The 21,061-nt window shown below is 38.1% G+C and overlaps 1 protein-coding gene across 3 annotated transcripts in view; it reads right to left on the bottom strand.

Annotated features, from left to right (window-relative positions):
* Positions 1 to 21,061, bottom strand: part of MYO16 (myosin XVI) — a 700,871-nt gene that overhangs the window by 535,236 nt on the left and 144,574 nt on the right. For all 3 annotated transcript variants that reach the window (XM_064361880.1, XM_064361879.1, XM_021677383.2), the window contains exon 2: positions 4,695 to 4,958. In XM_064361880.1, coding sequence (XP_064217950.1) covers positions 4,695 to 4,920 — 226 coding nt within the window. In that variant the 5' untranslated portion in view covers positions 4,921 to 4,958. The remainder of the gene's footprint in view (positions 1 to 4,694; positions 4,959 to 21,061) is intronic.

Raw genomic sequence — 21,061 nt, forward strand, 5'->3', positions numbered from 1 at the left:
GGGCTGCCTTTTCAGCTGGCACCTGGAACTCCTGGGAGACAGAGCTGCCCATTCAACTGAAAGCATGACTCACAGCAGAACTTTCAGCAGAAACTTTACAAGCCAGAAGAGAGTAGGGGCCAATGTTCAACATCCTTAAAGAAAAGAACTTTCAACCTAGAATTTCATATCCAGCCAAACTAAGCTTTGTAAGTGAAAGAGAAAGAAAATCCTTTATGGACAAGCAGTTGTTGAGAGATTTCATCACCACCAGGCCTGCCTTACAAGAGCTCCTGAAAGAAGCACTAAACAAGGAAAGGAACAACCAGTACCAGACACACAAAAACATACCAAATGGTAAAGACCATCGACACAATGAAGAAAATGTGTCAACTAATGGGCAAAACAACCATCTAGCATCAAAATGGCCAGATCAAATTCACACATAACAATATTAACCTTAAATTTAAATGGACTAAATGTTCCAATCAAAAGACACAGACTGGCAAATTGGATGAAAAGTCAAAACCCATCAGTGTGCTGTATTCAGGAAACCCATCTCACGGGCAAGGACACACATAGGCTAAAAATAAAGGGATGGAGGAAGATTTGTCAAGCAAATGGAGAGCAAAAAAAAAGCAGGAGTTACAATCCTAGTCTCTGATAAAATGGACTTTAAACCAACAAAGATCAAAAGAGACAAAGAAGGGCATTACATAATGGTAAAAGGATCAATGCATCAAAGAAGAGCTAATGATCCTAAATATATATGGACCCAATACAGGAGCACCCAGGTTCATAAAGCAAGTTCCTAATGACCTACAAAGAGACTTAGACTCCCACACAATAATAGTGGGAGACTTTAACACTCCACTGTCAATATTAGACAGATCAAACAAGACAGCAAATTAACAAGGATATCCAGGAGTTGAACTCAGATCTGGATCAAGCAGACCTAATAGATCTACAGAAATCTCCAACCCAAATCCACAAAATATACATTCTTCTCAGCACTGCATGGCACCTACTCTAAAACTGATCACATAACTGGAAATAAATCACTCCTCCGCAAATGCAAAAGAATGGAAATGATAACAAACAGTCTCTCAGACCACAGTGCAATCAAATTAGAACTCAAAATTAAGAAACTAACTCAGACCCGTACAACTTCATGGACACTGAACAACTGGCTCCTGAATGTTAACTGGATAAACAATGAAATGAAGGCAGAAATAAAGATGTTCTTGGAAACCAACGAGAACGAAGACACAATGTATCAGAATTTCTGGGACACATTTAAAGAAGTGTCTAGAGGGAAATTTATAGCAATAAACGCCCATAAGAGAAGGGAGGAAATATGTAAAATCAACACCCTATTGTCAAAATTGAAAGAGCTAGAGGAGCAAGATCAAAAAAACTCAAAACCTAGCAGAAGACAAGAAATAACTAAGATCAGAGCAGAACTGGAGGAGATAGAGACACAAAAAATCAATATATCCAGGAGCTGGTTTTTGAAAAGATCAACAAAATAGACCACTAGCCAGATTAATAAAAAAGAAAAAGGAGAAGAATCAAATAGATGCAATAAAAAACAATAAAGGGGATATCACCACTGACTCCACAGAAATACAAATTACAATCAGAGACTACTACAAACAACTCTATGCACATAAACCAGTAAACCTGGAAGAAATGGATAAATTCCTGGACACTTGCACCCTCCCAAGCCTAAACCAGGAAGAATTTGAAACCTTGAAGACCAATAACAAGGGCTGAAATTGAGGCAGCAATTAATAGCCTATCAACCAAAAAAAGTCCAGGTACAGACAGGTTCACAGCTGAACTCTACCAGATGTACAAAGAGGAGCTGGTATCATTCCTTCTAAGACTATTCCTAACAATCCAAAAAGAGGGAATCCTTCCCAAATCATTTTATGAGACCAACATCATCCTGATACCAAAACCCAGCAGAGACTCAACAAAAAAAGAAAACTTCAGGCCAATATCCATAATGAACATAGATGCAAAAATCTTCAATAAAATACTGGCAAACCGATTGCAACAGCACATCAAAAAGCTTATCCATCACGGTCAAGAAGGCTTCATACTGGGGATGCAAGACTGGTTCAACATACACAAGTCTATAAACATAATTCACCATATAAACAGAACCAAAGACAAAAACCACGATTTTCTCAATAGATGCAGAGAAGGCCTTCGACAAAATTCAACAGCCCTTTATGCTAAAAACTCTGAATAAACTAGGTATTGAAGGAACATATCTCAAAATAATAAAAGCTATTTACGACAAACCTACAGCCAATATCATACTGAATGGGCAAAAACTGGAAGCATTCCCTTTGAAATCTGGCACTAGACAAGAATTCCCTCTCTCACCACTCTTACTCAATATAGTATTGGAAGTTCTAGCCAGAGCAATCAGGCAAGAAAAAGAAATAAAGGGTATTCAATCAGGAAAAGAGGAAGTCAAATTGTCTCTATTTGCAGATGACATGATTGTATATTTAGAAGACTCTATCGTCTCAGCCCAAAATCTCCTTAAACTGATAAGCAACTTCAGCAAAGTCTCAGGATACAAAATCAATGTGCAGAAATCACAAGCATTTCTATATACCAATAACAGACTAACAGAGAGCCAAATCATGAGGGAACTCTGGTTCACAATTGCTACAAAGAGAATAAAATATCTAGGAATACAACTAATAAAGGGCATAAAGGACCTCTTCAAGTAGAACTACTAACAGTTCTCAAGGAAATAAGAGAGGACACAAACAAATGGAGAAACATTCCATGCTCATGGTTAGGAAGAATCAATATCATGAAAATGGCCATACTGCCCAAAGTAATCTATAGATTCAATGCTATCCCCATCAAGCTACCAATGACCTTATTCACCGAACTGGAAAAAACCACCTTAAACTTCATATGGAACCAAAAGAGAGCCCTCATAGCCAAGACAATTCTAAGCAAAAAGAACAAAGCCGGAGTCATCACGCTACCTAATTTCAAACTATACTACAAAGCTACAGTAAGCAAAATAGCATGGTACTGGTACCAAAATAGAGATATAGACCAGTGGAACAGAACAGAGGCCTCAGAGGCAACGCCATATGTCTACAACCATCTGATCTTTGACAAACCTAACAAAAAAATAACGGGGAAATGATTCCCTGTTCAATAAATGGTGTTGGGAAAACTGGCTAGCAGTGTGTAGAAAGCAGAAACTGGACCCCTTCCTGACACCTTACACTAAAATTAACTCCAGATGGATTAGAGACTTAAACATAAAACCTAACACCATAAAAACCCTAGAAGAAAACCTAGGCAAAACCATTCAGGACATAGGCATAGGCAAGAATTTCATGACTAAAACAACAAAAGCATTGACAACAAAAGCCAAAATAGACAAATGGGACCTAATTAAACTCCAGAGCTTCTGTATAGCAAAAGAAACAATCATTAGAGTGAACTGGCAACCAATAGAATGGGAAAAAAAATTTGCAATCTACCCATCTGATAAAGGGCTAATATCCAAAATCTACAAATAACTAAAACAGATTTAGAAGAAAAAAAAACAAACCTATCCAAAAGTGGGAGAAGGATACGAACAGACACTTCTCAAAAGAAGACATATATAAGGCCAAAAAACATATGAAAAAATGCTCACCATCACTGATTATTAGAGAAATGCAAATCAAAACCACATTGAGATACCACCTCACACCAGTTAGAATGGCAATCATTAAAAAATCTGGAGACAACAGATGCTGGAGAGGATGTGGAGAAATAGGAACACTTTTACACTGTTGGTAGGAGTGTAAACTAGTTCAACCATTGTGGAAGACAGTGTGGCACTTCCTCAAGAACCTAGAAATAGAAACGCCATTTGACCCAGCAATCCCATTACTGAGTATATACCCAAAGGATTATAAATCATTCTGTTATAAGAACACATGCACATGTATGTTCATAGCGGCACTATTTACAATAGCAAAGACCTGGAACCAACCCAAATGCCCATTGGTGATAGACACATATACACCATGGAATACTATGCAGCCATAAGAAATGATGAGTTCGTTTCATTTGTAGGGACATGGATGAACCTGGAAACCATCATTCTCAGCAAACTGACACAAGAATAGAAAATCAAACACCGCATGTTCTCACTCACAGGTGGGTGTTGAACAATGAGAACACATGGACACAGGGAGGGGAGCTTCACACACTGGGGTCTGTTGGGGGGGGCAAGGGAGGGACAGCAGGGAGGGGGCTGGGGAAGTCGGGGAGGGATAACGGGGAGAAATGCCAGATGTAGGTGACGGGGGAATGGAGGCAGCAAACCACATTGCCATGTGTGTACCTATGCAACAATTCTGCATGATCTGCACATGTACCCCAGAACCTAAAGTACAATAATTAAAGAAATACAATTTCCCCACAATTTTTATATATATTTTTTCCATCTTACTAGGAGGCAGGACTTTGGATGCCTGCCTTCTTTCCAAAGAACATCAAAGATGATGTTCTTTGGAAAGACCTTTTTTTCTCGAATAATTCAAACCGTTAAAAGAGAGCAGCCTCCAATATTTAAAACTTTTCTGCCCAATTGCTCCATCAAAAAACAACAAACCAACAAAAATCAATCATGAAAAACCACATCAGAAAATGGGTTCTTCGTTTTTATCATGTACCTTCTTTGTCATTGTGGTGGATAATGGCGTCCTGTATCATGTCCGCGAGTTTGAAGTGAACTTTCGGATTCTTTGCATGTTTCAGCCTTTTCAGGAACCCCTCCTGCTTCTGAAAAGCCTTCTCACGCTCATAGTAGGCTTTGATTTGCTCACAGCGCATGCGCTTCACCAGACGCTGCCGTTGGCCAAGGGGAAGGGACTCCAGCAAGCACTGGTCGATTTCCATCTCATGGGATCGGAAAACGTTACATAGCTGAAAGCAACCTGGAAGACATGTAAGGGGAGCGTCACCAGAACTATTAATATAACCGCTATCAGTGTGCACCACAGCACACTTGATTTTATATTGCCCATTGCACAGGTCATAAATGCAGTAATTCTCCTTGCCCTTGATATGCAAATCCAAAGTCCTTTTTATGGATTGGGGGAAAACAGTTTGTGTGTTTCTCAAGATTCTGTGGTAATAAAACAAATGGTAGAATTAGACATGCATATGTAGTTAAGCTCAACACAATTTCTAACCACCCATCCCTTCCTATTTCTTTCAGTCCATACCAAAAGCCTCCAGATTTCACCGTTGCGTCAAGCTCCTTCTGTCTAGTTGAATAATACTAACTTGCATGTTAAATGTTGGCATAAAGTCATTCCAACTATGACTAATCATGACTTTGTTAATTTAATGCAATACAATATATAAGCTGCCAGGTATGATGGCTCAAGCCCCTAATTCCAGTGTTTTGAGAGGTTGAGACGGAAGGATCACTTGAAACCAGAAGTTTAAGACTTGCCTGGGCAACATGGGAAGGCCCCATCTCTAAAAAAAAAAAATGTTTTAAGTTAGCTGGCGTGGTGGCATGTGGCTGTAGTCCCAGCTACTTGGGAGACTGAGGTGGGGATCGCATAAGCCCAGGAGTTTTAAGGTTTCATTGAGCTAGAATTGGACCGCTGTACTACAGTCTGGGTGACAGAGTTAGGAAACAAGAAGAATATATGTGCTATCAACTCTATATGATATAGTGGTCATTTTTCACCAATTTATTGCTAGATTCTTTTTCTCATAATCAGTGAAATTCATTTCCAAGAAACCTGAGGTTAAGTATAAAGACTGAGGGTTGGCACGGAGATATTCTCAAAATCGTGGAGAGAATTTTGGCTGCTACGGTCTTTGTTTTATTTATATAGTGATTAACAAACTGAATTTCCATTTCTGAAACTTAAAATATTCACTTTGTTTCAAAAGGCTACTTGCTATAAACACCACTCAAAGCACCTGTAATGGAATTGTACAAACCCTTACATTTGTCACCAGGTTAAAATTTTACTATTGGCAGAAAATCAATGTTAAAGCATTAAAAATTCTAGAAGCTGGCTTGCAAACAAATTCAGATGTGTTTATATATTCTAAAGATATTTATGATATGAAGTCCCAAGGAGGTTAAAGTAACCATGCATATACAAAATGTGGTTGATCATGTGCCATATCCGAGATCATATACTAAGGGCATAGTTCATCTTCAGCAAGATGCCATGCTCCTTTGAAGGAACAAGAAGTCAGTACAACACTATTTCTACTTCTGTTTCTTGTGACACTTTGTAAGTCTTTTTTATTCTCACAGCCCTCAGGTGCACCAGCATAACCATCCCTGTTTAGCACATAAAGTAAACTAAGTCGAGAGACGCTGCCACTTGTCTAAGATTAAAGAGACAATTAGATAAACAGACTAAAAAATGCTCCATAAAGGAGAAAAAAGCCAAAGCGCTGTGATTCTCTAATGCTAGGTAATGAATGTATAAGTGTTTTTATGTAAGATGTAGGAAGAAAAAGAAGCCGTGTTGGGGGATTTTGTGTTCATTTATTTGCATTGACAAAAGCTATACATGTTAGTATCATATGTTTTCATAACACTCTTCGTAAGTATTTGTGAAAGTGATGTGAGAAGTATCAGCTAGCTATACACAAAATGTTCCCTTTCCCGTGACCTAAATGCAAATAGACAACAGCGGTTATGAAATGATGACAAATTGCTCCGGAGTACACTTACTTTATAAAAGCTATGATCACTGCCACAAACAGATTGTGTGAGAGAGCTCATTAATAAAGAAGTGTAAATGTCTTCTGTTTCACATCTGTTTAGAAAACTGCACAGGGTTTGATTGATCGACTTTGATGCTGGTGACACTTTGACTTCTGTGACTTTTCTGGCTTGTTGTTAAATGCCCAGGGGATCAACAGGGCCAAAAACAAACAACCACACAAAAAATAAAACACCTAAAGAATTAAAACAAATAACATCACGGAGTGCCATGTGCTGATTAGCCAGCAGTTGATGACTGAGGATCATCTAATAAACACAGCAGTCCTCTAGTTTGTAACTCTTAAGGAGGGTCTCTTGGTGGAATTTTCAATTAACTCTTAAGGAATCCATGGTGACAGATCATAATTCATTGAGTTAACCCTCACAGGCTATCAAGAGGGAATGTACAGCGTGGCTCTTAAATTAACTTTCTCATTTTCCTTTATGATTTGGAAAACTCAAAGGCCATGATTGTTAAATTTCAAATTCATCCATCTCTCAAATCTTGATTTTTAGTGTAATTTTGTTAAATAATGCCCCAAGTTTTGATCTAAAATGTTAGTTTATAAATTGTTTCTTTTATACTCTGAAAATTTATTGGGCATTTTGACTTTCTTCTAATCTAATTACAAGTGGGCCAGCTGTGTCATGCATGTACATGTCAATGAATCTATAAAATATATGATATGACCAGTTATCTCAAAAAAATTAAAGAAAGAATCTATAAGACAACACAGGGATTTAGGAGATCATGGCTGATGGGAGGCAGACCTAGATTGCAGCTCTGGACAGAACAGCATGTGGAGGCTTGCCTTGTGAATTTTAGCTCCAGACAAACTTCAAGAAGAAACCAGCAATCCCAAGAGGACCCCCAGACCCTCTGAAGGAAGTGAACTGCTCCTGCAGGACCTGGGAGACACCTCAAATGCAATGAGTGCCCCAACTGCTGAAGTGGGAAAGAGAGACCCTCCTCTCCTGAACGCACCCTCTCCCAACTGGAGAAACTAAAAGTCTGCAGAAGAAGTTTCCGACTTTACCTGGAGCTGAGTCAAGTTAGAGAGGCCAGCAAAATACAGGAGTAGAGGAAGCAGCAGAAAGGCCCTGGGAGCTCGCTGGGTTGCCAAGCAGTCCATTCCTGCCTGGCACCACAGGGAACAATTGGGAGGGTGGCTAGAGGAGCAGGGGGTAAAACTCCACAGGGAGAAGGAATTCTCTAGCTGAACTTTGTAACAATTTGAACGGGGTAAGAAGCCTCCTGGCCAGAACTCAAGAGAGGGTGTGAATCAGGCATGTAGACTTCAGGCAGGGAAAGAAGTAAAGCCCTTTTCTCTTGCACTAAAGCCCTATTTTATATATATATAATTATATAAATTATATATATATAATTTCCATCTCTTGAAAAAAAACAGTGTATGAATACTTATTTATTCAATTACAATTACAATACTCTCAACTCCCCATTTGAATAAAGGAGAGCATCCGATCTCTGTTCTGGGGCATCATGCATTGTAGGGTGTGGAAATACCAATGCCCTCAGCTGTGGGGCAGGCTCAGTGGGACCTGGAGTGCTGGGGCCCCTGGGCCATTTACCTCTGGCCACAAAAGACATTGTCCATTTACCCCCAACTGCTATAGAAATATTATTTTCAGCCATGCCAGGTGGCTCACACCTGTAATCCCAGCCATTTGGGAGGCACGGATGGGTGGATCATGAGGCCAGGAGTTCAAGACCAGCCTGGCCAACATGGTGAAACCCTGTCTCTACTAAAAATATAAAAATAATAATTAAATAAATAAGAATTATTCTGTTGTGCAGCTACCATAAATGCCCCATATCATCTAGAGTAAAAATCTTCTTGCGGCCATGGTACACTCAATGTTCAAGATTTTTAAGCAAATCTCTGTGATTGCTGAAGAGGCAGAATATTACTGAGAGCACAGAAAATTTCATCTAAGTAGGTTTATAAAAACTGGTAGACAGTTTGTGAAAAGCACATTCTTTTTCAAGAATTCATAGATGATATATGGTCTTAACTATGTTTTAGGCCATAAAGCAAAGCAAATCTCAATAAATTCTGAGGAACCGAAATTACACAGGCATTTTCTTAACATAATTGAAAATGGAATGTCAACTACAGAAATGAAACCATACCTCCCCATATGTTCAGAAACTTATAAAGCCAATTCTACATAAAGCATGCTTCAGAGAAAAAAGAATCACAGAAATAATAAATCTTTAGAACCAACCATTGATGAAAGAAAATTCATCATAGTTTTGTGGATAAAAGTAAAGTCGTTCATAGAAATAAATTAATAACCTTAATCACATTTTAGAAAAGAATATAGTTCTAAAGTCAATAGCAAAGCATCTGGCACATGAAGTTAGAAAGGAACACACACACACACACACAAGTTGAAACAAAAAAGAAAGAAGAAAATAAAGTGATGCTATGAATAGAAATAAAACAAGAAAAGAGCAAAGGTGAAGAAAGACATGAAAAACTGACAACTTCTAGAACAATTTAACTTATAAAAAACTACTCAAGATGAAGTAGGAAAAGAACCAATTTATGTAACCATTATATAAATTAAATCAGTTATTAAAAATCCATAGACCAGAAATAAAAGCAAACAAAGAAAATGACCCACATGATTTAACCTGTCTTTAAGGAAGGGATAACCAACATTTTCATCCAGTTCATTCAGACAATAGAAAAAGAAGAAATTTACCACAATTCACTTTCTGAGACTAGCATAAGCTTGATACCAAAATAAGGCCATCCACAAAAAGGAGAATTACAGGTCAATCTCTTATATAAACACATGCAAATAGCACACATGCATACATATTAGCAAAATGAACCCCTGAATGTAGTTTGCCAGTGGAATAGAAGGATGGCTTGTTATAAAACATCTACTAATAAGGTTCTATTTTAAATTTTGTTTAAAATTTAGAAAATGAAGGCCCTTTATTGCTGCTTCTACCTCAAAATGAAGGTCTTAGCTTAGAAGAAAGGGGAAATAAATAAGGAGCATACAACGTGGGCAGGAAGAGGAAAAACATCAGTTATTGTAAATACTGTTATCTATGTGGAAAAACCAACACATCCTATGAGTCAGTTATTAGGAGTGATAGTCAGGAACTTTGCTGAATACAAGTCAAAATACACACAGAAGAAGAGAGCTACATTTTCAAACCTAACAAAAGATGCTCCACCTTATTAACACATAGGAAAATGTAAGAAGATGAAAAACATCATTGATTATGATTATAAATGTCATTACAATTAAAAAGCAAATTGGAAATATTTAGTAAAATATAGAATCATCTTTCCTACAACCAAGATATATATTTATTCAACAATCTGCTGCAGATAAAATTAAACAAACACAAAATAATGTAGCATGCAATAAAAAAAATTACAGGTAACAAAAATAAACCTTTCAAATAACTCCTCTATTTTTGGAAGATGTAAGTCTATTTGGCCACTTTCTCTGTTCGATATTTCCTAACTGGGGCTTTGGTAGAGGAATAGACACTTAGACCAATGGAACAGAACACAGAACAAACTAAGAGCTCTATACAAACACAGCCACCTGATTTGTGACAGAGGTCCAAAGAGCTAGCCAATGGAGGGAGCATATTCAGATTATGATCAAAATTAAAGTATCACAGCTATTTAGAAAAATAGTTCTGCAATTTCTTTAGCTACATTATGTAGTAACATTTCTAGATGAAATTATGTGGTTCACGAAGACCGTTCCAGATGATTTTCAACATGGGAGGCCTGGAAGCTTCAGACACAAGCAGGCATGTGTGCCTTCTTAAGTGAGCCTGCTAGGGGATGTGTGGTGGACACTGGCAGTCTGCTGTCTGGTGCTGAGTCAGCTGTCTCCACGGAGCACCAAGGAAGCAGGACGATTAGGATGGAGTGCCTGTTTTCACTGACTGCTTTTTCTTTCATTTTTGAACTAGATTTTAGTGGGCATGTATTCACCCTTTATGAGTAGACCTCAAAAAGCTGAGAATAAAGTGGATTCTAGTGAAAAGTTCAACATATTCTGGACATGAATGAAAGTAAATTGCTTATTGTTCTACTTTTTTTCAAAAAGGAAAATGAATCAACAGAAGGAAACAAAATAATTGTTGGAGATTTTTCTGTAAAGGAAAAAAAATAGGCTATCAAATATGATTAAGAACATATATCTATTTATGTGATATGGATGAATTATATTTCAATCATCTCTCCTTATATTTTTAATTTAGGAGATGCTTTATGTCAAAGACCTCAGATGTCAGGAATATGGAATTGCATGCTGTTGATGCCCTGCCCAATTCCCCTTACCCATCCCCTGCTAACCTGGTGTATTAGTCCATTTTCATGCTGCTGATAAAGGCATACCCAAGACTGAGAAGGAAAAGAGCTTTAACTGGACTTACAGTTCCATGTGGCTGGGAAGGCCTCAAAATCATGGCAGGTGGTGAAAGGCACTTCTTACATGGCAGTGGCAAGAGAAAATGAGGAAGATTTTCCGCAAAAACGGAAATTCCTGATAAAACCATCAGATCTCCTGAGACTTATTCACTACCATGAGAACAGTGTGGAGGAGACCACTTCCATGATTCAAATTATCTCCAACCTGGTCCCTCCCACAACATGTGGGAGTTATGGGAGAACAATTCAAGATGAGATGTGGTTGGGGACCCAGCCAAACCATATCATTCTGCCCCTAGCCCCTCCAAATCTCATGTCCTCATATTTCAAAACAAATCATGCCTTCCCCACAATCCCCCAAAGACTTAACTCATTTTAGCATTAACCCAAAGGTCCACAGTCCAAAGTCTCATCTGAGACAAGGTAAGTCCCTTCTGCCTATGAGCCTGTAAAATCAAAAGCAAGCTATTTACTTCCTAGATACAATGCTGGTACAGGTAGTGGGTAAATATAGCCATTCTAAATGAGAGAAATTAGTCAAAACAAAGGGGTTACAGGGCCCATGCAAGTCCGAAATACAGCAGGGTAGTAAAACTTTAAAACTCCAAAATGATCTCCTTTCACTCCATGTCTCGAATCCAGGTCACACTGATGCAAGAAGTAGGTTCCCATAGTCTTGGTCAGCTCCACCCCTGTGGCTTTGCAGCATATAGCCCCTCTCCTGGCTGCTTTCATGGGCTGGTGTTGTCTGCAGCTTTTCCAGGTGAATGGTGCAAGCTGTCGGTGGATCTACCATTCTGGGGGCTAGAGGATGGTAGCCCTCTTCTCACAGCTCCACTAGGCAGAGCCCCAGTAGGGACTCTGTGGGGGGCTCTGACCCCACATTTCCCTTCCACACTGCCCTGCCCCGCCCCACAGCAGACTTTTGCCTGGGCATCCAGGCATTTCCATGCATCTGCTGAAATATAGGTGGAGGTTCCCAAACCCCAGTTCTTGACTTCTATGTACCCACAGGCTCAACACCATGTGGAAGCTGCCAAGGTTTGGGGCTTGCATTCCCTGAAACCATGAGCTGAGCTGAGCTGAACCTTGGCCCCTTTTAGCAATAGCTAGAGTGGTTAGGATACAGGGCACCAGGACCCTAGGCTGCACACAACATGAGGACCCTCACTCTAGCCCATGAAACCACTTTTTCCTCCTATGCTTCTGGGTCTGTGGTGGGAGGGGCTGCCATGAAGACCTATGACATGAGCTGGAGACATTTTCCCTACTTTCTTGGGGATTAACATTCAGCTTCTTGTAACTTATGCAAATTTCTGCAGCTGGCTTGAATGTCTCCTCAGAAGATGAGTTTTTCTTTTCTACTGCATCATCAGTCTGCAAAATTTCTGAACTTTTACACTCTGATTCCCTTTTAAAACAGAATGCTTTTAACAGCACCCAAGTCACCTCTTAAATGGCTTGCTGCTTAGAAATGTCTTTCGCCAGATGCACTAAATCATCTCTATCAAGTTCAAAGTTCCACAAATCTCTAGGGCAGGGGCAAAATGCCACCAGTCTCTTTGCTAAAATGTAGTAAGAGTCGCCTTTGCTCTGGTTCCCAACAAGTACCTCATCTCCATCTGAGACCACATCAGCCTGGACCTTATGTTCATATCACTATCAGCATTTTTGTCAAAGCCACTCAACAAGTCTCTAGGAAGTTCCAAACTTTCCCACATATTCCTGTCTTCCTCTGAGGCCTCCAAACAGTTCAAACCTCTGCCTGTTATGCAGTTCCAAAGTTGCTTCCACATTTTCAGGTATCTTTTTGGTAACACACCACTCTACTGGTACCAGTTTACTGTACTAGTCAATTTTCATACTGCTGTTAATACCTGAGACTGGAAAGGAAAAGAGGTTTAATTGGACTTATAGTTCCACATGGCTAGAGAGGCCTCAGAAACATGGTGGGAGGTGAAAGGCACTTCTTACATGGTGGCAGCAAGAGAAAATGAGGCAGATGCAAAAATGGAAAGCCCTGATAAAACCATCAGATTTCATGAAACTTACTACCACAAGAACAGTATGGGGAAAATCACCCCCATGATTCAAGTTATCTCACACTGGGTCCCTCCCACAACATGTGGGAATTATGGGAGTAAAATTCAAGATGAGATTTGGATGGGAGCACAGCCAAACCATATCACCTCGATAGTGGCGGAAAGGATTCACAGCTGTCCCCTCCTCTGAACAATTGCCCTGCCAGCCTCAGCCTCCCAGGTAGCGGGAGACCCTAACCCCATCCCATAAGCCACAGTCACTGAGAGACCTACACAAGGATACCAAAACATGTCTCGTTGACTCAAGGAGAGACACTCCATGGTGTGATTTATACTCTAAAGCGAAGCAGATTGGAATGATAATAGACTCTGCCAAAGACTACATAGTTTTTCTGCTCTTTTCTGTTCTATGTCCTGATTCCTTCACTCCCTTATGGGCTTTCTCTGTTGAGCTGTCTCAATACACAGGAAAGTGCACCTGACTCCTCATATTCTGCTTCTAGGGGCACGATCTATATAAGAATACATATATGTGTGTGTGCATATAAGCATATATATCCTCTTCTATTTTCTATTAACATTCATGTCTTATACCAGGGAGAATATATTTTAGAAGATACAAATATTATCACAGATTGGACATACTTAATAATATTGTTTTTAAAATAAATAATAATAAAAGCATAAAAATAAGATACATGCAAAAAATATAATTGGACTTATTTTATATTATACACAAAATTAATTCAAAATGGATTGAAGACCTAAAATTGTAAAAACTCTTAGAAAAAAATAAAGGGAAAAATATTTATGATATTTGTGAGATTGGACTTGGCAATGAATTCTAGATATGACAATAAAATCACAAACAGAAGAAAAAATAGATAAATGAGACTACATCAAACTTAAAAGCTTTTGTGCATAAAAGGACATAATCATCAGAGTGAAAAGGCAACTTACAGAATGGGAGAAAATATTCACCAATATATACCTAATAGGAGGTTAATATCTAGAACACATAAAGAACTCTTAGAACTCAACAACAAAAAAATCAAATAATCTGATTAAAAATGGGAAAAGGACTTGAATAGACATCTTTCCAAAGTTTATTTACAAATTCCCAACAAGCATATAAAGAGATGCTCAACATCATTGATCGTCAGAGAAATAGAAGTCAAAACCACAACGAGATATGACCTCATATCCGAAAGAATAGCTACTATCAAAGAAACAAAAAATAAAAAGCATTGGTGAGGATTTAGATAAATTGAAATACTTGTTCTTTGTTGGGATTGTAAAGTGGTGCAGCCACTATGGAAAACAGTTCTCAAAAAATGAAAAATTGAACTGTCACATGATCTGACGATCCTACTTCTGCGTATACATCAAAATAATTGAAAGTGTGGTGTAGAAGAGATATTTGTACACCCGGGTTCATAAAAGCACTATCCACAATTGCCAAGAAGTGGAAGCAGATGTCCAGGGATGAATAGGTAAACCAATACAGTATACATACATAATGGAATATTATTCAGCCTAAAATGGAAGAGGTTCTTGTACATGCCACAACATGAATGGATACTGAAGACCTGTTTTAAGTGAAATAAACTGATCAATAAAAGGAAAATACTGTAGGAGTCCACTTAGATGAGGTCTCTAAAAAGGTCAAACTCAGAAGCAGAAAGTAGAATAGTGGTTGCCAGGGACTGAGGGAAAACGCAAGTTGATGTTTATGGGTACAGAGCTTCAGAAGTGCAAGATGAAAATGTTCGGGCAATCTGTTTCCTAACAATGAGAATATACTTAACGTTGCTGAACTGTACACTTAAACATGGTTAAGATGGTACATTTTATATTATGTATTTTTACCACTATAGGAACATGAAAGAAAGTGATAAGACACAAGGAGCTACGTTATGGGGGCTTTTAAAAAATATACTTCAAGTTCTGGGGTACATGCACAGAATCTGCAGGTTTGCTACATAGGTATACACGTGCTGTGGTGGTTTACTGCACCTATCAATCTGTCATCTACATTAGGTATTTCTAATGCTATCCCTCCCCTAGTCCCTCACCCCTGACAGGCCCTGGTGTGTGATGTTCCTCTCCCTGTGTTCATGTGTTCTCATCGTTAAACTCACACTTATGAGTGAGAACATGCAGTGTTTGGTTTTCTGTTTCTGTGTTAGTTTGCTGAGAATGATGGTTTCCAGTTTTATCCACATCGCTGCAAAGGACATGAACTCATCCGTTTTTGTGACTCATAGTATTCCATGGTGTATATGTGCCATATTTTCCTTATCCAGTCTATCATTGATGGACATTTGGGTTGGTTCCAAGTCTTTGCTATTGTGAACAGCGATGCAATAAACATACATGTGCATGTGTCCTTATAACAGAATGATTTATAATCCTTTGGGTATACACCCAGTAATGGGATTGCTGGGTCAAATGGTATTTCTGGTTCTAGATCCTTGAGGAATCACCACACTGTCGTCCACAATGGCTGAACTAATTTACACTCCCACCAACAGTGTAAAAGTGTTCCTATTTCTCCACATCCTCTCCAGCATCTGTTGTCTCCTGATTTTTTAATGATAGCCATTCTAACTGGTGTGAGATGGTATCTCATTGTGGTTTTGATTTGTATTTCTCTAATGACCAGTGATGATGAGCTTTTTTTTTCATATGTTTGTTGGCTGCATAAAAGTCTTCTTTTGAGAAGTGTCTGTTCTTATCCTTCTCCCACTTTTGGATGGGATTGTTTCTTTCTTATAAATTTTAAATTCTTTGTTGATTCTGGATATTAGCCCTTTGTCAGATGTATAGATTGCAAAAATTTTCTCCCATTCTGTAGGTTGCCTGTTCACTCTGATGATAGTTTCTTTTGCTGTGCAGAAGCTCTTTAGTTTAATTAGATTCTATTTGGCAATTTTGTCTTTTGTTGCCATTGTTTTTGGTGTTTTAGTCATGAAGTCTTTGCTGAAGTATTTCACAAAAAAATGTAATCACAAAGTTATTGTTTACCATACTTTATAAAAGTGTTTGCTAGAAATTCTGAGAGCCTAAAAGATGGTTATTCAGGAAACAGCATGCCTGCAAGCAGGTGCTATAGACACACACACACACACACACACACACACACAGACATGCACACACATAGACATTGGTATCTGTGCTCCCAACAACTCCTCTAGCAGAAGGTTTATTATCAGAATCCATTGTTATAACACTATTCCAAAGACTTTTTTTTTTTACTGCGTGTACAATGATACTGAAACAAAGGAACAATGAGGATTCTCAAAGACAAGAGGTATAATCAATTTCAACCTACTCCCTCAGAGCCTAAAAAAAACCTTCCTTAAGCACTGAAGTCTTTAAAATGTGTTGTGTTTTACCATCCCTGTAATTAAGCTGCAGGCCCATATCCCTCTTTCTAGAGCAAAAAATAGTCTAAAGAAATTACATTTGGGCAAGATATAGCTATTACGCCCTAAAATATTTGAAGATTTAGGTCTACATGTAATCCTGCATTTAAACACTTCTCTAAAAGACAGAGAAATAAAATAATTTTAATTCTTCTCAAGAAATTCAACAATATTTTTTATTTCACTAGTTTACAGCTATCTCTTAATACTTTATGTATCAAGAGGCCATTTCTTGTGTTTCCATCCAATCATTTGGGCACGCTTTTCTAGTGAGAGAATGTAATAAATATTTTCTCTTTAAAATGGAAATAACACAAATACACATGACATAAACATTACTGTATAATTTAAGGTATATTTACTTTTTGCACATCAATCTACGCTTTTCTACACTTAATATTTCTCTTACCATATTTCTTAAATAACAAGTGATTTGATTATGATAAAAATCTTTCAGTGGATATAAATTTACAGTAATAATTCTTTCTAGGATTTGTCTCAGGGTAATAATAAAACTGAAGTTTCTCCCCACGATGAGATGTTTTTGGTTCATTATCCCAGTAGTCCCAGATGTCCAGTCACACCTATGGCCGATGGAGTGTACTATGCCACGCAGGTGGTACCACAGACAGCTCCAAAGTCATATCCAAGTGCTAAGGCCCCAGCGCAAAGACTGCTGGGGGCCTCCACCATCCAGGTTCCCTGCAGAGACCAGCCAGCTACATCCAGGCTCTGGAGAGTCTGCTGATTTGAAGCCCTGCCCTTGGAACCAACTGCATGATGTCAAATCTTCACTCAACCATTTACTGGTTGTGTGACTTGGGCAAATTCTTTTTCCTCTCTGTGTCTCATGTCGGTCCAATGATAAAATGCATGTGAAGTGTCAGCCAAAGGTCTGACACATCCCATCATAGCTATTGACTTATCAGATGACAATTTCTCTAAAAGATCTGGCCCCTTGAAGATCAGAATTGCCTCCTATGGCTGTTCTCAGATGCCTTTGGATGACGTGCCATAAGCAGGATGCCAGGACCTGTCTTTTCCTAAATGCCCCTGCCGTTCTAAACACCATGCTTCCACTACTGAGTGTCTTCAAGATTTGGAAGTGCAATTTGTTGCTCTGCTTCTTCCAAGAGAAGATGATGCTTTGGAATTAAGACAGTCTCAGACAAGCTTGGATTCCTGGCCCAAACAGGCTATATCCCAAGAGAGAAGTTCTTTTTGGTTTTATACTCAATAAAATAAATTTAGATGCACTACCACAAATATACATTTTTGAACCTTCAAATGTTGAACAATTTTCTGCTCTGAATCCATATCTACATATTTCATCTTTAATCAACATCTTCAGTTCCGGTTGGAAGAGACTCAGTTCACTGTTCCTGCCAGAAAGGTATTTAATAGACAAATTCTCTGGTGCTCAGACTGTCTCAGACAGGATTCCCTCCTACAGAAACAGAAGCCCTTGCTGGCTTCATTCAGGCAGCTTCCTGGATTCCTTTAGTCTGAGTCTGAAGCAACATTGCAAAATGAACATTACACATTTCAGATACAAGACTATTGAGCCTATGCTTTATATTAATAATTTCCCTTAAATTCAGTGTTTTTTTTTTTTATTTAAAAGTATATATGTATGGCTGGGCACAGTGACTCACACCTGTAATCCCAGCACTTCGGGAGGCCGAGGCAGGTGGATCACCTGAGGTCACTAGTTTGAGAACAGCCTGGCCAACATGGTGAAATCCTGTCTCTAATAAAAATACAAAAAAATTAGCTGGGCATTGCGGTGGTCTCCTGTAATCCCAGCTACTCAGGAGGCTGAGGCAAGAGAATCACTTGAACTCAGGAGTTGGAGGTTGCTATGAGCCAAGACCACACCATTGCACTCCAGCCTGGGTGACAGAGCAGGACTCCATCTCAAAAAAAAAAAAAAAGGATGTATGTATGTGTGTATGCACCCAGGTAACTTAAATTTCATGACTGCAATTTACTTGATATTTCATGATATTCCTGTGTCTTGAAAATAATTTTATTTAAAAAATTATTTTTATATAAAATATTTGCTATTTAATTTTTTGATGTAAAATATTTTCAGTATTAAAAGACCCGAGACAAAATTAAAATTCACATTTAATATTCGATTTTGGATTTATGATGCCTGTTTTATTTTCCTTTTCATTGTAAATACATTTAGGGAAAATAAGATGCTAACATTTCTGTTGTCATTTTTAGGTTTTACTTATATTCTGTATTTCTAAAGAATTTTCATTGCCCTTTTTATTAATTTCTAAGACACATTCAGATGCAAAAAATTCTGCAAGGTGAATTTAAAGATCAATGCAAGAACACAGAAATCAATTCACAGGTAAGTTTCTCTGTGTACCACGTAAGAACCCTCCTCATTACAAGTGTGAAGTATTGCATTAAACACCTTTGGCTTTATTCTTTCACCACATCACTCTACAAGGTAGACTTCAAAAACATGTTTGTTTCTATACTAACTCAGAATAATCATATAGAAATAGGACTGGTCAAAATTTAAAACCCATTGTCAATGGTTCTACCTTGCTTATTGAAAGTTAATACTAATTTGTATTCCAAACAAAGTCAGTTTTTTCCATATATCTTCCATCCTTATGCCTATTTTCCTGCTACTCCATTATACAGAGTCTGCAATGAACTATCTAGGGTGGTCCATTATTTTTTCTGGGGACATCCTTCCCCTGGGGAATCATCTCATCCTTTTCACTCCATGTGGTCCTAAAGTTATTAGAAACATTGTCCAATTCAACTTCCCACAGGACTGGAAATCTGAATTGGGCTGAGTTCACCATATTGGCCCTGACACTGACAATCAATGACTGATTCTAGTGTAAGACATGACTGCAATTCAGGATCTTTCTTGAAGCTTGATAAAGGGACACCAGAAGATTATTTTTTTTTAATGTTCTCTCTGTTGTTTTAATATCAGTCCATGAAAATAGAGCCATTTGCTGTCAAGGTCAATCTCTTCTGACACAGAAAAAGAGAGAGATGAAAAAGAGAGAGAGAGAGACAGGGAAAGCAAGAAAGCAAGCAAGTAAGAAGGAAAGAGAGAGAAATAATTGGAATGGAAAAATATCAGTCAAATCTCCAAAATCCTGATCCAGCAATACACGAAGCCATTGGCATTCAGATTTTCTGAGTATAAGGGCAATTTTCCAAATATGAAAGCCAAGTAGTGTACCCTTTTTTATTTAAAACCTTATGAGTTGATTTCTGTCAATGGCAACCAAGTGACTCATGTAATATAGAAATCCATGTGATCTATTTCTTCATGCCAAAGGGCATATGCTTTTGGCATATCTAGTTCTGTCCTCTTTTGAATGTATAGCTTATTTCCACAAGTAGAACAAGAGTTTAAATGTTACATAGCATATTTATAATATATTATTTATTTTAAAATAATACATTTTCTGATATCAGAAAGTTTCATATTTTGTGTTTGATATGCGCTGCACTTATAGTGAGAACAATTCCCTTCAGCTGGTTGATTCTTCATAAACAAAAAATTCATTGAATGTCTTCTGTGTACTTGGCTATGAACTAAGACGTAAAAAGGTAGAAGATAAAATCCCTGGTCACGAAGACATAACTGTGGGGGTGAGAGTGCACGCATGTAAGAAAGAATTGAGAGGCAATGAAAATCGGTATTCAGTGCTTCCGTTCCTGGGATATGGAAACACCATTGACCATTCCCAGGGGATGTTAAAGCCGGAGAAGGACCGGAGCATGAAAGTTAAGTTTAACCGTCTTTTTCCCATTATGGCCCATTGAGCCCAGTGCTTGCACTGTACTCTTTTAACATCTGAATGTGTCTGAAAGTTGATGTAAAGCAGTTGGCTCACCACATAATTATACTCTTGTGATTAAAGGAAGACTTTAATCAGTATTCTTTTTTTTTTTCCCTCTGCCCTATAGACCATAAACTTCATGAATTGAAGGGTCCTGCCATGTTAAAGGCGCTCATTAATTCATTCATTCATCTGATAATGTAGTGAGTCATTCAAGTATATTATTAAGAATTTGCTATATGCAGAGCGTTGTCCTTAGACATTTGATGATTACAAGTTTAATCAGTTACTTTGCATTGATATTGTTTACCAAGTAGGATAAAGAAGATAGTTACCAAAAATGTACCTGTATCTAAAAAAGAGGAAAGGATAAAGTGCTAAGTTAACTCATATATACAGAGGATTTAGTACTTAGAGATTCTGTGCCTTTTGATCTGAAATTTGGTAACAGCTAAAATTTTGAAATTCAAAGATGAGAAAAAATATCTCAATTTTAAGTTGAGGAAAAAAATGGAAGAAAGGCAGAAGTCACAGGATCATCTCAAGCACTTAG

Source organism: Aotus nancymaae, unplaced genomic scaffold, assembly GCF_030222135.1.
Source record: "Aotus nancymaae isolate 86718 unplaced genomic scaffold, 86718_ANA_hifiasm-v0.15.2.pri h1tg000044l, whole genome shotgun sequence".
NCBI classification, from domain to species: domain Eukaryota; kingdom Metazoa; phylum Chordata; class Mammalia; order Primates; family Aotidae; genus Aotus; species Aotus nancymaae.